The sequence below is a fragment of the Protopterus annectens genome, chromosome 14.part0, assembly GCF_019279795.1.
Source record: "Protopterus annectens isolate FY-2018-M chromosome 14.part0, PAN1.0, whole genome shotgun sequence".
Taxonomy (NCBI): Eukaryota; Metazoa; Chordata; order Ceratodontiformes; family Protopteridae; genus Protopterus; species Protopterus annectens.
Genome location: NC_056748.1, coordinates 186,250,163 through 186,266,859, shown reverse-complemented (window position 1 = coordinate 186,266,859; position 16,697 = coordinate 186,250,163). Strand labels below are relative to the sequence as shown.

At 43.1% G+C, this 16,697-nt stretch overlaps 1 protein-coding gene across 1 annotated transcript in view; it reads right to left on the bottom strand.

Moving 5' to 3' along the window:
* The window catches only part of XPNPEP1 (X-prolyl aminopeptidase 1), a 1,046,907-nt gene that overhangs the window by 928,572 nt on the left and 101,638 nt on the right, over positions 1 to 16,697 (bottom strand). Inside the window, exon 2 of the mRNA XM_044055946.1 lies at positions 11,759 to 11,822. Coding sequence (XP_043911881.1) covers positions 11,759 to 11,822 — 64 coding nt within the window. The remainder of the gene's footprint in view (positions 1 to 11,758; positions 11,823 to 16,697) is intronic.

Sequence of the window (16,697 nt, the reverse complement as noted above, 5' to 3'; positions counted from 1 at the left end):
GTATTCCCTAAGATATTATACTTAATATAATCAATAATACTCCCATCTACAAAAATAATTATTAAGAAATTGAATTCACTAATGTTAAATTTCTTATGGGCACCTAATAGACCTAGGATTGCATTAAAGAAACATACTAATAGCTGGTCTCAAGGGGGCATTTCATTTCCAGACTTTAATTTATATACTATCTCTGCTATTATAAAAGTTATTACTTTATTAATAGATCAGTCATATGTTGCAAGATGGAAAGATTACTGGGAACTAATTAGCATTCACTTCATGAAATTCTCTTTAATACATAAAAATATTATTGTAAATAACCCCATGTTATGGTTACTAAAAGAATTTTGTACTTCATCCATTACACCAAAATATGTAGTTAGTTACCCATTAAACATTATTATCAGTTATCGTAATTTTATATTCATGCATCCTAAGTATAAGGAATGGAATTTTATTCTATTCCTATAATGTATACACAAGGTATGCTTTTGTCAACCACCTCTGAAAGAACTCTTTTAGTCACAGAGAATGATCTAAAGTATTGGTATCAGTTGCTGTCTGATAATAAAGTAAAAATGTAGACTTCTTAAAGCAAGAATTTGATTTGAGAGAAACATGTTGGTTAGAAATTCAGACTTTTAGACAACATCTTATTAATAAAATTGATTTAATGTCTTTAACAGTTAAAGAATCTGTTCCAATACTGATTGATTACTTGATATTAAATTTACAACATAGAGTTTCTGATAAAGGTAAGCTCTCATACATACATAAAATTATCAGAGAAGAAACTCATTACAGTTCAGATACCTATTGGAATTATTTCATTTCCATTAATGGTGAATCACCAAAACAACAAGATAAACAATATATATTGGAATCTGCTTATAAAACTACTTCTTCCATTAATTGGAGACTTTTTACTTGGAAATTTTTACATAGATCTTTCTATACACCTTTAATGATGAATAAAATAAATAATAAAGACAACTTATGTAAAAAATGTAATGTAGAAATAAATGCTGATTGGGCACATATGTTTTATGACTGTATAAAATTGAAGGAATATTGGAAATTAATCAAGGATTTTTTGCAGGCCCTTTTCAGATAATTTCATTGTTTCTAAATCACTTATATTATTTAACACACCTGTTCCTAAAAGTGTTAAAAAAGTTAAACTTCCCTTATTATGGTCTATTCTAGCAGTGGCTAGAAAAATAATAACCAGAAATTGGATTTCAGATACCCCTCCTTCATTTAATGAATTTAAAAATGTTATGACTGAAGTGTGTCATTTGGAATTGATGACAATAAAATCAAGAACTACTAGAAAAACATCTTATTATATTATATGGGATACTTTACAAAACCTGTTAAAAAATCTTAGTCTCAATAGCATGACATTATAGTTTAATCAATTGATTTGATTTGTAGTGGATGTCTTTGTAAATACTTTGGTTATTTTATTGAATGTTATAACTATTTCTATTTTAATTGCTTGTATAAAATTGTTATGATATTTATTTTGTATGTTAAAAACAATAAATTTGTTTTAAAAAAAAAAAAGAAGTTTTACAGACCAAAAACGGTGAATCATATTGTTCACCTACCAAAAGAATAAAGGGGTGAGAAGAAACTGAAAATACAGTTTTAAGCCTTAAGATCTATTACTAAGACAACTAGAAAACTAATGGATAAAGAATAGTTGTGTAAAATCTTACCATAACCAAAATGTCCCTCTCTTCCATGTTGCAGTATTCTTGCTGTGGGATTCTCTGCCTCAGATGACCCAAACATCAGCTACTATAAAAAAGCTTAAGCCTGGTTGCTACTGGTGCATGGGATGTCACATGCAGGGCCATAAACTAGGTACCTTAAATGTGACAGCTGCATGCACAGACCTCAGAACTGCCCAGTCAGACAGTAGACTAGGTAGAGCCAATTGGTGCCCTCCAGATGAGTGAAATGCCATGGACTGCCCCCTCTGACCAAAGTCTATATGGTGCCACAGGGTCCCCCACAGACAGGTGAAAAGGAATGCAGGGGGATAGGTGGGATGGAAGGAATACTGCAACATGAAAGAGAATCACATCTATGGTTATGGTAAGATTTAACACAACTATTCTATGTACTGCGGTGGTGGTGCTGCGGTAGCGTTTTTGCCTCACAGTAAGACATTGTCCCATTCGATTCTCAGCTAGAGCGCCTTCTGTGTAGAGACATGCATGAATGGGAGTACCTTCGTTGAAGGTTGTGTGTCAGAGCTGGCAACTCTGCACGTAAAAATCTACTGCCAATCATTAGCGGACTGGAGTTCCGCTGTGGCGACCCCTAACCGGGAAAAGCCGAAAGACACAACATTCTATGTCCTTCTATTCCCATGTTACAGTACTCTTACTGTGGGAAAGTAACATAGCTTAGGAAGGAGAAAGGGTGGAGGAAGAGTTAACTGTTTCCAGAAATCCCTGCAGGATTGCCTTAGCAAAATCTGCTCTGGCTCTGGAGATAGGATCCAATTTGTAGTGTCTGATAAATGTGTTTATAGTAAACCAGGTGGCTGCATCCAGGATGAAGGCTGTATCTAGGCCTTTGAAGCAAGCCTTGGTGGATGCTACAGCCCTAGTAGAGTGTGCTCTTACCCCTTGAAGTAAATCCTTTCCATGGTAGGAGAAGTGGAAGCAAACAGTTTTTCTGATCCAACAGGAGATTGTTTAGAGACTGCCTTGCCCAGGGTCTTGGGATGAAAAGATACAGAGAGTCGATTAGATTTTCCTAATGGTCTTCGTTTTGTCCAAGTAAAACCTTAGCTGCCTGTGAACATACAGGGAATGGAGCATTCTCTTGCTGTCATGGATAGGAGAAGGAAAGAAGGTGGGTAGGTGAATGGACTGATTTAATGATAGCTCATTGACCACTATGGGCATGAAGGAAGGGTTGGTGCGCAGGGTCACCCTGTCTTTGTGGAAGATAGTGTGGGGGGGGGCATGCCATGAGAGCCTGTAACTCTGATACCCTTCTGGCTGAGGTGAGGGCTACCAGCAAGATTGTTTTCCATGTGCATATTTGTAGTGATGCAGAACTAGCTGGTTCAAATGGAGCCAGTGTGAGTTTTTCGAAGATAAAGTTTAGGTCTCAAGGTGGTAGGATAGGCTTCCTCTGTGGTCTGATGTGCAAGACCCCCCCCCCCATCAGGAACTTAACATCTAGCCTGGAGAGTAAAGGAGGGTCTAAGGGTAAAGCAGGCAGAGATAGCTGAAAGGTGTACTTTCACTGAAGAGTATGAAAGGCCTGCCTTGATAAGCTCACACACATAAGCTAAGACTAGAGGTACAGCTGCTAGAAAGGGATCCCTAAGCCTTTGGAGACACCATTTGGAGAATCTTTCCCATTTTAAAATGTAGGATCTCCTTGTGTTAGGTTTCCTAACCTCTCTCAGGACAGAAAACACGTCCTCAGAGTAGTGGTGTCTGAAGGGTCTTAAATGTTTATCACCCAGAGTGTTAGACACAGCATCCACAGATGAAGGTGGATGAGAGTTTCCTTCTGCTGTGTGAGTAGATCTACCATGTGGGGTAACTTGTGGTGACTGCTCTTGGTGGAGGATAGTAGAAAGGGGAGCCGATGCAGCCTTGGCCAAATAGGGAGTCATCGGCAAGATGTTTGGATTGTCCCTCCTAATTTTCAAGAGGACCTTTTGAATGAGAGGAAAGGCATACGGAAATCATCCCTTCCATGAGATGGTGAAGGTGTCCACTCTCCAGGCTAGTAGGGAGTGGTCCTTGGTACAGAATTTTCTCAGCTGTTTGTTCTGGGGAGAGGCAAATAAGTCTATTTGAGGTGTGCCCCCACTGGTGGACAATGTCTAGAAAAATTTCTCTGCGCAACAGCCACTCGTGATGCAGAGAGAATAATCTGTTGGCAACATCCGCTTGGTGGTTGTCCTGGGATGGGATGTAGACTGCCTGCAGAGATAAGTTGTTTTGTGAAGCTATTTCCCAAACCTGCATTGCCAACCTGCAGAGCAGGTAAGACTTGGTCCCCCCAGTTTGTTGATGTACCACATGATCGTGGTGTTGTCTGTGAAGATTTGAAGGGGACCTGGCTGTAGTAGGGGGAGAAAAGCTTTCAGGGCTAAATGACCTGCAGTCATTTCTCTTACGTTGATGTGTTTTTTTCAGGAGGGGTGTCTGCCAGTGTTCTTGCACCTTGAGGCCCTTCACTATAGCCCTCCAGCCCAGATCCGAGGCATCTGTGTGCATATGTTGAACTGATGTGGGGGGTAGAGGGGAAGTCATGGGTTCATTTGAACTTGCTGAATCCACCACAGTAACTCTGCCTTAGGCAGGGTAGGAAGGGGATCTGGAACTCTAGAGGATGGCTGTGTTGGGACCACACATTCTTTACATACCTCTGTAGCTTCCTCCTGTGCATCCTGGCTATTGGTAGTATATGAATAGTGGCTGCTATAAGACCCAGAGGTCGCATGAATTGTCTTGCTGACAGTTGGTGGGTCTGGATAAGATCCTGGAAGTGGTCTGTTTGGGAAATTATTTTGTCTTGAGGAAGGAATGCCTTTCATCAGGTCTGTTCGGATTCTGCATCCCAGGAAGATTTTTGCCCTGCTCTGATGTAAGGGATGATTTGTTGAGATTGACAGTGAACCCCAACCAGTGTAGTAGAGACATGGAAAACTACAGATAGTTTTTTAGGGTGTTTTCTTTCTCTGCAAGAATCAGAATATCGTCTAGGTAGGGGAAGATTTAAATGCCCATGGTCCTACAGTAGGCTGCGACGGGAGCTAGGCATTTGGTGAAGACCATGGGTGCAGTGGATAAACCAAAGGGCAATGCAGTAAAATGAAAGTGAGAACAGGGCCCAGAAAAACGTAAGTGCTTTCTGTAAGTGGGCTGTATAGGGATGTGGAAGTAGGCCTCCTTCAGGTCTAGACTGGCCATGAATGCTTGGGCTGGCAGTAGAGGAAGGGGGGTCTGAAGGGATGCCATTCGGAAGAACAGGACTTTTAGGAAGAGGTTTAGAAAAGATAAATCCAGGACTGGCCTTCATGGCCTGTCCTTTTTTGGTACTAGGAATAGCCTTGAGTAGAAACCTTTTTCTTCTTGTCCAGAGGGGACAGGTTTTATGGTTCCATGGGCCAGCAGATCCTGTATAATGTAAGGAATAAGGTGTAGTTGTTTTTTAGGGGGAATGGAATGCCCCGTGGTGTGGGCCTTTCTTTCAAAGCTAGGAAATATCCCTTTTCTACTATTTCCAGAATCCATCAATCTGAGGTGACTGTTCTCCAAAGGGGCAGGTAGTGGCGAAGATGGGCTGACAAGGGTAGATGGGCAAGCCAGTCACGCACTGCTGGTACCATTTCTGTCTTGAAAGGGCCGTCTGTGGGTAGGCTGAGAAATGGCAGGCCTGGAAGAGGATTGCCTCTTGGTTCCTTTCATATGCCTGGAAGGAGTAGCAGCATTGGAGGGGATTCTTCAGACATAGCAGGTCTTACTGGACAGTTTCTGTAGTATTTTGGTATAGGAGATACCAGAAGGTACTTAATGTCTTGTAGCTCCTTGCTCTTCCCCTGAAGGTTTTTCAGCAGTTCCGCAGACTGTTTTCCAAACAAGAGGTTGTGTTCTAGTGGGGCATCCAGAATTTTAGACTTTCCCAGTAGCTCAGTCTGATAAGGACTAGGCCTGTAGTTCAATTTTTTTCCCTGAGTAGCATCCTGCCTTTGCCCAGAATGATACCACAATATAAGGACAAAATGACTGACTTCAACAATTGGCTAAGCTTCTGGTGTCATTCAAAGGGGATCCAGTATCTGTCTGCTTGGGACGACATGATCGACAGACCACGATGCTTTGCCAGAGATGGTATGTACTTGTCGCCCCTGGGATTCAGGTTACTGGTTAAGGCTCTTGCCACCCCTATAGTGCCTTTTTTAGGCAAAGTTCAAAGGACAAAACCACCACCATAACAGGTACAAGCATGCAAACTCTGAAGGTAATGCTACTCAATGCTAGAAGTCTAAAGCTCAAAATGCACTCTCTGGAGGCACTCCTAAAAATGGAGAACATTGACATCTGTGCAGTAACTGAGACCTGGTTCAAGGCTCCAGAGAGCACCCCTGCAATACCAGGCTACAACTCTTACCACACTTTTCGGCCACCAAACCAGGACCGAAACACTAAAGGTGGAGGAGTGTCAATATTCACCAAGGATATTCACACCACCAGGTTAGTTGCCCAACACAATGCGTCTGAAATTCTGCAGGTGCAACTAACACTAGGGAAGACGACAATCCAAATTGTAGCTTTCTACAGATCCCCCATCATGCCCAAAGATTCTCACTACACCTTTCTGAACATACTGGAAAATATTAAGATAGAACCAAACACCCTAATAATGGGTGATTTTAACTACCCTGCCATTAACTGGGAAAACTACTCGTGTACCAACACCTTTGCCCAATGGTTCTTGAAATTCATAAATTCCAATGCCCTGGATCAACTAATCCATAGTCCCACCAGGGGCTCCAATATCCTAGACCTGGTCATTACCAACAAGGGAAATCCATGCTCCACACCTATGGTCACCCCCTCGTTAGTCAGGTCTGACCATAAGCTAATCACCCTTAACATCCACATCCCACCCCCACCCCTCCTGTAAGGAAACCTTCATAAAAAAACTTCTCCAAAGCCAACGTCATGCTACTCAAGTTAGAAGTGACAAACTTCATAACACCCATGCAGACAGGAACTGAAAGTTCAACTGCTGAATCCTACACTAAGGCACTGTACGAGCACATCCACTCATGCACGAATCGTGCCATCACAAATAGAACCAAGATGCTCCCATCCAAAAAAAGGAAGCTAATATGGTGGTCCCCTGCCATAAACAAACTTTACAACAAAAGGAAAAAACTGTTGCAGAAAAAAGGAAAATCCCAGGATGCAAAAAACTCTCTTACCAGCCTCAGTATGAAACTGAGATCCCCTCGTAAAATCCTCCAAAGCTAGTTACGAAAATAAAATTGCCAAAGATTCCAAAGATGACCACAAGGCATTCTATAACTATGTTGTTGTTGTTGTGTCTTTCAGCTTTTCCCAGTTAGGGCTCACCACAGCGGAACTCCGGTCCGCTAATGACTGGCAGTAGATTTTTACGTGCCGAGTTGCCGGCCCTGACGCACAACCTTCAACGAAGATACGCCCATTCATGCATGTCTCCACACACAAGACACTCTAGCTGAGAATAGAACAGGACGTCGTACTGTGAGGCAACAACACTACCGCAGCACCACCAGCGCAGCCATTCTATAACTATGTCAATAATCTAAATGTCAATGCTCAGATCTGCTCAGAGCTAAAACAAAATGGCATTAAATATACTGATCCCAAGGATATTGCCAATATCCTGGCAAATCGATTCAGTGGCAACTTCACCCCCCTCTCACCCCCTAAATGGCCCATCTCAATACTGGAAGACTGCCAAATTCCGGTAATAACGGCCACACATGTACAAAACACACTCTCCAAAGCTAAGAATACAGCATCCATAGGACCAGATGACATCCCGGGCTGTGTACTACATGAACTACAATATGAACTGGCACCTCACCTAAGTGTCATGTTTAATCATAGCCTCACCTCAGGTTTCATGCCTACTGAGTGGAGCAGAGCTACAGTTATCCCACTCCACAAGGGGGAATCCACCTTGGATCCCGGAAACAACTGTCCCATCAGTCTGACGAGCCTCATCTGTAAGGCCATGGAGCATATTACCATGGAACTTATAAACAAAGACATTGGCAACCTTCAAACACTGGACCCCACCCAGTTTGGGTTCGTGAAGGGCCAATCATGTCTCCTGAACCTGATTGACTTCTTCAAATCAGTCTCCAGAGCCATGGATAAGGGTAAGGTGGTTCACACAGCCTATCTAGACCTTGCCAAGGCCTTTGACACCATCCCCCACTCTGGAATAATAGATAAACTTACAAAGCTGGGCATTAATCCCTACATTACCCAATGGGTTGCTAACTGATTTACTGATAGAACCCACACTGTAAAAGTAGCTGACTCCAAATCCAGCACCAGACAAGTGGAGTACCTCAGGGTTCAGTCCTGGGACCGCTCTTGTTTGGCATCTACTTCTCTGAAGTACAGGCCAACACTAAGGGACTTTGGCTAACAAAGTTCGCAAATGACTGCAAACTGTGAGCCATTACTGAATCCCCAAATGATGTGGATACTCTACAAAAGGGCCTTGCAGAAAAAGATGCTTGGTGCCAGAGCCATGGGCTCAAGCTCAATGCCAAGAAATGTAGTTATCCCCTTTGGGAAAAAACATGTACCCGTGAATTACCATATAGGCGGCAGTACACTAAACACGAAAAGTATGATAAGAGACTTAGGGACACAGGTGGACAGTGGTCTCACCTTCAATAACCACATCGCCACAACAGTCAGGAAATACTTCTATGTAGCACACCTCATCACTAAGGGCTTTTCATCCAGAAAAAAGGAGGTCATTGTCCCACTGTACTCATCCCTCATTAGACCCATTACAGAATACAACACCCCGTTTGGTATGTACCTCTCAAGACATCTGCAACAACTGGAAAGGCCGCAGCAATACCTCACTAAAAGAATCACAGGCCTAAAGCAGATGCCCTATGCTGACCGCCTTAAAAAACTCCAGCTATACTCTGTCGCATATCGTCTACTCAGAGGTGATCTCTGCTTAACATACAAGGCCCTGTCAAACCCAGAGCTGTTGGACATGCTACAATTAAAGAAATCCCAATCCCTCAGAGCCACACGCTCCAGGGATCAAACCTTGTCATCACAATAAACAAAACATGCTGGAGGGATAGGTTACTGACCCAGAGACTCCCCAGACTCTGGAATAGATTGCTTGACATACATGTCAAGCAGAGTGCCTCTTTGGCCCTCTTCAAAAGGAACCTGGACGATTGGATGGGAGAAAGGAAATTCACCCCGGGGATCACATCAGTCGCCCTGCCAGACAGGGGTCCAGGGAAGTAAACAGCATGGGAAGAAACAGCCAGGTAATTGTATAGGCCCTAAGGCTGATAGCCTAGTACCAACCTATGAACCTATAAATCTTCAGGCAATGATTGTAGCCGAAGCCATGAATATCTTTGAAGTACAGATGAAGATGCCGCAGATCTAGCAGAGGCCTCTGCTGCATCATAACTGCCCCTAATAGAGTCCCTGGCTACCTGGAATGCCAGGGTCAGGTTTGATGCTACTTCTCTCTTGTTTGGAGAGTTAGGCATGAAAGATAGAAGTGTAGATGCTTGGAATACCAAGTCTAAGGTATACTTAATCACATTGCTTTGGTAGTTAATGGCTCTGAAGGCTAGGGTGGAAGAGGTATACAATTCCTTGCCCAGCCTGTGCATATTCTTGCTATCCTTGTCGGTAGGTAGAAGGAACGAAGATAGAATCAGTCTTGACTGCTTGTCAGGGGCCACAGCTATTACTGCAGGGTGCATCAAGGGGGGTTTCACACAAGAACTTTGTAGTCATCAAGCACATTGTAAATATACATTTATAGAAATGATCAGGTCTCTTAGGAGCAGGTGGCTGACAGGGGTTTTTAGATGCTGATGCAAATGCATCTAGGTATGCATGTATAACTGGGGGGATGGCAGATGGTAAAGGAAATTCAATTTGCAGCAGCTCAAAATATCTTTTTTGAGTTTCAGTCATTTGTGAATTATCCCATTTGAAATATTCTTTCATTTTAGTAATGGTCTCCACAAAAGTGATGTCTTCAGGGAGAGCCCCTTTCTATGGATTCCTCATTTGGGGAATAGTATTCCATGGGAGAAGCAATTTTTGATGAGTAAGAAATAGACTCATCTGATGATGAGGAAAAATCTTCCTCTTCTTCTTCCTGTGAAGTGGGAGGAGGAACAGAAGTAGCTGATGTAAGCCTTGAGCTAAGCACTGGAATGGTGAAGGGTGAGGAGGCCAAGGGCCTAAGGGCCATGAAGGCCTGCATCAATGACTGCGTAAAAGATTGCCAGTCAGGTAATCCTTCAGAAGAGGGAGAAAGATATTTGCTTTTTTACTTTCTTTTTAAAGAAGTAGTTTTGGAAGAAGGCCTAGTTTCAGGGGCCTGAGCTAAGGAAGAGGATTCAGATTCCTCTATCACAGACAGGTGTCTGGTGGAGCCTGGTTCCCCCTTGACTTCAGTAGAAACTGACATATCAGTAACCTCCATGAACATGCCAGCCGGTACTTCAGAAGCGACTTCCTCAAAGGGAGCTGATGAAGCAGATTGCTCTAGCAGACATCCCTCAACCCCTACATCAGCGGTTGGTGGGGTATCCAACGAAGGAGAGGCAGAGGTAGTAGGCCATGAAAGCTTGGCCTTTTTTCGTGGTGGTTCCACCTGGGTGGCCGATTCAGGATCCATCCTAAGTGCTAACTTTTTAAGCATCTGATTTTCCAAATATAGATTAAGGGTGGCTAGGTGGCTTCTAAGTGTTTTAGGGAAGAAGGACTGGCAAATGGCGCAGGAGGTATGGTCATGTTCCTGGCTTAAACAGCATATGCAATGATCATGGGGGTCTGTGTTAAATGTTCCAACATCCAAAATGTCAAACATTACATGGTCGAGACTAAATGTGCAACCTTTGGATGTTCGAACATAAAAGAAGAAAACACAGAAAAAAATACTTTAACAGTGTAGGCAGGGGGGCAAGCCCACTTGCACCCCCCCCTACTTAAATATACCAACTCAGAGACTGTACTTCAGTGCAGAAAATAAATTCTCTCTATCTGCATCATATGATGCCATTGAAAGTCTGTCTTCGAGCACTCAAAATTTCAAATGTTTGGTCTCGACCATGTAATGTTCGACATTTTGAGCGTTCGAAGATTTGACAGGTACCTGGTCATGGGCATCCTTATGCAGAATTTGACGTCCACATTGGCATTTACCCTTCTTAGCAGACATCGGCTAATAACAAACAAGCAGACCAAGCTCAAGCGATAATACATTTTAAAAATTCCCCAACGGGGTACCTAGATTTAGGCGTCTTGATAATAGAGGAGTGATGCGATCGGTCTGATGTTCGACTGCGGCAGAAAAGTTCTGAGGTCTGTGCATGCAGACGGCACATTTAAAATTCCTGGTTTATGGCCCTGTGTGTGACGTCCCAAGCACCAACAGCAACCAGGCTTAAGCTTTTGTATAGGAACTGACATTCAGGTCACCTGTGGTGGAGAATCCCACAGTAAGAATACTTAATAATAAAGATAAGTGGGAATAGGACATCGCCATGTTTTTGAGACAATGTAGGAACATTTAGCAGTGTACAGTGACTAACAACTTCTAATAATTTTTATAACTGCAGTTAATACTGTTCCAACAAATTAACCAGCATGAAGTTTCTCACAGATTTATTCTGTGAAGTCTAGTATGGACATATTTCTTTAATGATGGAGCCAAACGTCCTGACCTAAGTTTAGGAGCTGACTGAGTAGATGAAGATATACACATTTTCCAAAAATTCTGACAACGGGGGTTGGTAAGGTAGTAAGATGTTAACTGCTTAGAGAGATAGAAAAGTGACCCTTATGAGAGGGTACAGCAAATGATTGTTTTCATTAATGCAAGACCTTGCCTTCCATGAATAACCTGATTTGACATTCTTGTAAAAAACTTGTTTAAAACAAAATTAAAGCAATAATAACACAGATTGCCCTACCTGCTGAGCCATTAAAGCCAGAGATGAATGCCCGTCGGCAGTCACATTCTGCAACAGATTCACTCTGGAAAGCAAAAAATGTTTTTATTAAATCATTGAAACTATTTTAACAGAAAATGACAACCGTATTACTACTGTACTTTTCTGATGCAGATGGTTAAGGTTGTCAGCTGTAGATGCTGAGGTACAAGGTTCGATTCCCTCAGCTCTCACTTATCTACTGTGTGACCTAGAGCAAATCACATAACCAGACAATGCTACTGGGTCACCCTAAAAAGGGACTGTTGTCCAGTGGGCTTACCTGGAATTAAACTATAAAATTTAATGAAGCATCACTGCTTTCAACTTCAAAACTTATAACATACTCATACGTCTTAAACCATCACATATCACAGCACAAGAAGCCTTATGAAGGATAAAATTAATTGTAATATGTTCACATACTATGAGGGTTGGTATTACAAGGTGATTATGGTCCTTGGACTGGCTCTGCCTTGTAAACACTATAAATCTATGAATCTATGAGTTATCCGTGTGCAGATGCCACACAGGCCTACCTACACAAAGAAAATCAGCCCACCATCATTTGCTGATAAATCACACAACTGACATATTCTCTGAATGAATGAATTTGTGGGTCAACAGGACAACAGTAGCTAACTTTAAAAGGCCAAACATGACTGCCACCATTTCCAACAAGTTCAGGAGTATTTGGAAATCCAATAAGACTATCTCTGCTACCCTGAATGGGATATATAATGGGTTCTCCATATCATAATGGGGGCATCTGTACTTGGAGCCAAATTCAAGCAAGACTGCTAAAAGGAAGACCCCCCCCCTCAAGGTGGCTCTTCAAAATGATGGTTTTCCAATAAGCTTGATTTAGTATTATAAAGGGTGTTGAAGGAGCCACCAGTCTTGTGACTACAGGAATTTAAACATCCACTGCAGTACTTTTATAAGAAGGCAAGTATGGAGCACTACAACAGTGACCATGTCACAAAAAACTAAAAATCTCCTGATTGGATAAACCTGTGCCTTCAGCAGATGGGAAACTATCAAGGTTACAGTCAGCATCTAATGTATATGCTACAAAAGTAAGAAGGCCTTCGACACTTCAACACTCCGACTGTGTTGTCCATTACCTTACTTGGATAGAAGGAAGTTTCTTTGCTCACCAGTGGGAGTGGGGAGCCTTGAGCAGCCTACCTGTCCCTGTAGGAAGTGACCTCAGCACAAGTAGCTGTAGTAATTGGTTGTTTTGGACCATTTCTAGCTCTTTTGTAGTTCACTGTTTAAAATCCGCGTTTGCACGGCTTTGCACGGTTGTGCGCATAGCGCAGCACCGGTTAAACTTTTTCTGGCTCCGCCAAGTCTGCTCTTCAAATTTTCCCTTATGGAAGCTCTACTCTTAGTATAACCAGACTACTCACTATATTATAAGCCTAGCACTTGTTCTCAATACTTCTCTGCTAAGTAAGCACTCTCGTACTAAGTAAAGCACTACATCTACTTACCACCCCTGTGAATATCCACTTCCCTTAAAGGTACAGCACTCCCTTATACTGTTCTAGCATGTCGAGTGGTAGATTACTGGCGTCATCTCCAATTCAGCTGGTCAATCTGGGTATCTTGAGACAATGCTACAATTGTCTCATGTACACAGACAACCCTCTCCTCCTCCCAACAAACACAAATACATGTGACAGATGCAACTATATAGCCAAACTGGAGGCTGAACTCTCTCAACTCAGGGATGGCATGACCAAACAGGAGGAGATGGCAACCACACACACAACAATCCCAGTCCCACATAGACCTACCACAAAGTACAGTTTTGTACCTACCATAAATGTAGATGTCCGAACTGGATAGCATCTGCAGTCATAACAAATGGGTAGTCCTGTCGTCAGGCAGCCCTTCAGTCGGCCGGATTCCAAAGTCTGGGTCCGGCTTCGGCCGATGTTGCACTTCACCCGACGTCATCTCTGTTGGTCTTCGGGTATAAAAGCATCGGCCGACGCCATTTTCTTCAGTGTTTCTTGCCCCAGGTGCCAGTTGCCCTTTTAGAAGGCTAAATTTGGATAAATGCCAATGTATGCAGATAAGGTAGAAGGCAAATACAAAATGTAGGCATATATATATACATATGTACAAACAAATACACCATAAGAGACTCCCCCCCAGCTAGCTATTAGGAGAGTAAATACCCTAGGAGTACCACAGAGGGGAAGGAGGGTGGGTAATCCTGACTGCAGATGCTATCCAGTTCGGACATCTACATTTATGGTAGGTACAAAACTGTACTATGTCCTTCATGGATGCATCTGCAGTCATAACAAATGGGTAGAATACCATAGCTAAACTAGGGGTGGAGGAAGTGAAAAAATTATGGTGTAGTTAGGATCCCTTGCAGTACAGCAGTGGCAAACCCTGCTCGGGATCTAGAATATAGAGATAGATTGTAATGCTTGGCAAATGTATGCACGGAGGTCCAAGTAGCCGCCTCAATAATGTCCTTGGTTGCCACTCCTCGTAAGAAAGCTGTGGTAGTGGCTGTAGCTCTTGTTGAATGAGGCCTTATGTTCTGTGGCATTGGTTTTCCATGGAAGGAGTAACAGAACCTGATGCAATTTCCTATCCATTTGGAGATTGTCTGTTTGGAAATTGCTTTTCCTTCCTTTCCTGGTGCATAGGCCACTAACAGCTGGTCAGTTTTTCTGTTACCTTTGGTTCTGTCCAGGTAGTAGCGTAACTGTCTATGTACATCCAAAGTATGCAGTAGCCTTTCCGGGCTGTTCTGAGGGTTGGGAAAGAAGGTAGGCAGGTGGATTGTCTGGTTTAAGGACACTCTGGATACCACCTTTGGCATAAATGTAGGATTAGTCCTCATGGAGACTCTATCTTGATGGAAGATCAGGAAGGGTTGTACTGCCATTAAGGCCTGGAGTTCTGAAACCCTTCTTGCTGAAGTAATTGCCAGAAGGAAAGCAGTTTTCCATGATAGGTGTTGCAGATCCGCTGTTCCTGCTGGTTCAAATGGAGGGAGTGTCAATTTTTCAAGTACAAAATTCAAGTCCCATGTTGGTAGTGGTGGTTTCCTAGGAGGTTTTACATTCTTGATTCCTCTGAGGAATTGCCTAAGTAGAGGGTGCGAGAAGACAGGTGGATCAGAACTGTATTCTGCAGAAATAGCTGAAGCATGTATCTTGATGGAGGAATAGGACAGTCCTGTGTGTAGAAGCTCTGCCAAGTACTCCAGGATGTTAGCAATGTCTAAGTTTGACGCCTCTTTTCCTCTTTCCGCACTCCAAGTGGCAAACCTTTTCCATTTTCCTGCATAGTTCCTTCTTGTTGAAGGTCTGCGGGCTTCCAGTATAATGTCTTTAACCCTTTGAGATAGGACTGGGTTAGTTGTTCTTAAGTTATGTACCAGGCAGTAAGCTGTAAGGTCTTTAGGTTTGGATGCAGGATGTTGTAGTTGTTCTGAGTTAACATCAAAGGCATCAGGGGGATTGACCACATTTTCCCCTGAGACATGCTCCTCAGCAGGGGATACCAGTGTTGCCTTGGCCAATTCGGAGCTATTAGAATTATCCTTGGTTGTTCCTCCTTGATTTTCAGTAGTACTTTGTGCATCAAAGGAAGAGGTGGGTATGCATATGCTGTCAGGCCTTTCCAGCTGAAGGAAAGGGAGTCCACCTTCCATGCAAGCGGGTGAAACGTCCTTGTGCAGAATTTCCTGAGCTGGTGGTTGAGTGGGGAAGCGAACAGGTCTATTTGTGGCATTCCCCATTTTTTTGTGATGGTCTTGAAGATGTCCGGGTGTAGCATCCATTCGTGAGCATCCGAGGTGGTTCTGCTTAACATATCTGCTAGGGTATTTTCTTTTCCTGGCACGAAGGTTGCCTGTAACTGGATGTTGTAGCTCAGAGCCATGTTCCAAAGGTCCAGAGTCATTCTGCATAGGGGTAAGAATCGTGCCCCTTGTTGATGTACCACATGACTGTGGTGTTGTCTGTCCTTATCAATAAATGGCCTTCCTTGAGGAAAGGTTTGAATTTCTGGATTGCTAGTTGCACTGCCAGCATTTCTCTTTGGTTTATGTGTAGGTGCAGCTGGTCTGGGGTCCACAATCCTTGTATGCATTTGTCCAACATGTGTGCCCCCCAGCCTTGGTCTGAGGCATCCGTTGTGATGGACTGGTTCGCTTGACCTTTGTGGAAGGGCAAGCCTAGGTTTGCCTGGCATGCTTGGGCCCACCATAGGAATTCTTGTTTCAGGCATGGGATTAGTGGGATTTCGGTTTCTAAGCTGTGCCTGTGTTGAGACCATAAGTTTTTTAGGTACCACTGTAGCTTTCTCATATGCAGTCTGGCATGAGGAATCAAGATTATGCATGATGCCATGAATCCCAAGGCCTGCAGCACCTTTCTTGCTGTTAGTTTGTTCTGTTTTGTTAATGCCAAGAAGTAAAGGGTAGTTGTTCTTGTTTTTCTGCAGTCAGGAATGCCATTTGTTTTACTGTGTCCAATTCTGCACCCAAGAAGGTTCTTGTCTGGGATGGAATCAGCCTTGACTTTTTTAAGTTGACTGTGTATCCCAGGGCTTGTAGCAAGCAAATGACCCTTTGTAAATCTGATGTCAGCTTGTCGGTTGTCCGCTTGTAGCAGGCAGTCGTCCAGGTATGGATAGATTTGGATTCCCTGTAGCCTGCAATGAGCGATTACTGATGCCAGGCATTTTGTGAATACTCTGGGCAGTAGATAAGCCAAAGGCAATGCTGAGAATTGATAATGCTCTGATCCTGCAAGGAATCTGAGGTATCTTCTGCAAATTGGTCGTATGGGGACGTGCAGGTATGCCTCCTTGAGATCTAGAGTTACCAGCCAACACTCCTTGCCCAGCATGGGAAGAAGTTGCTGCAAGGTCAGCATTT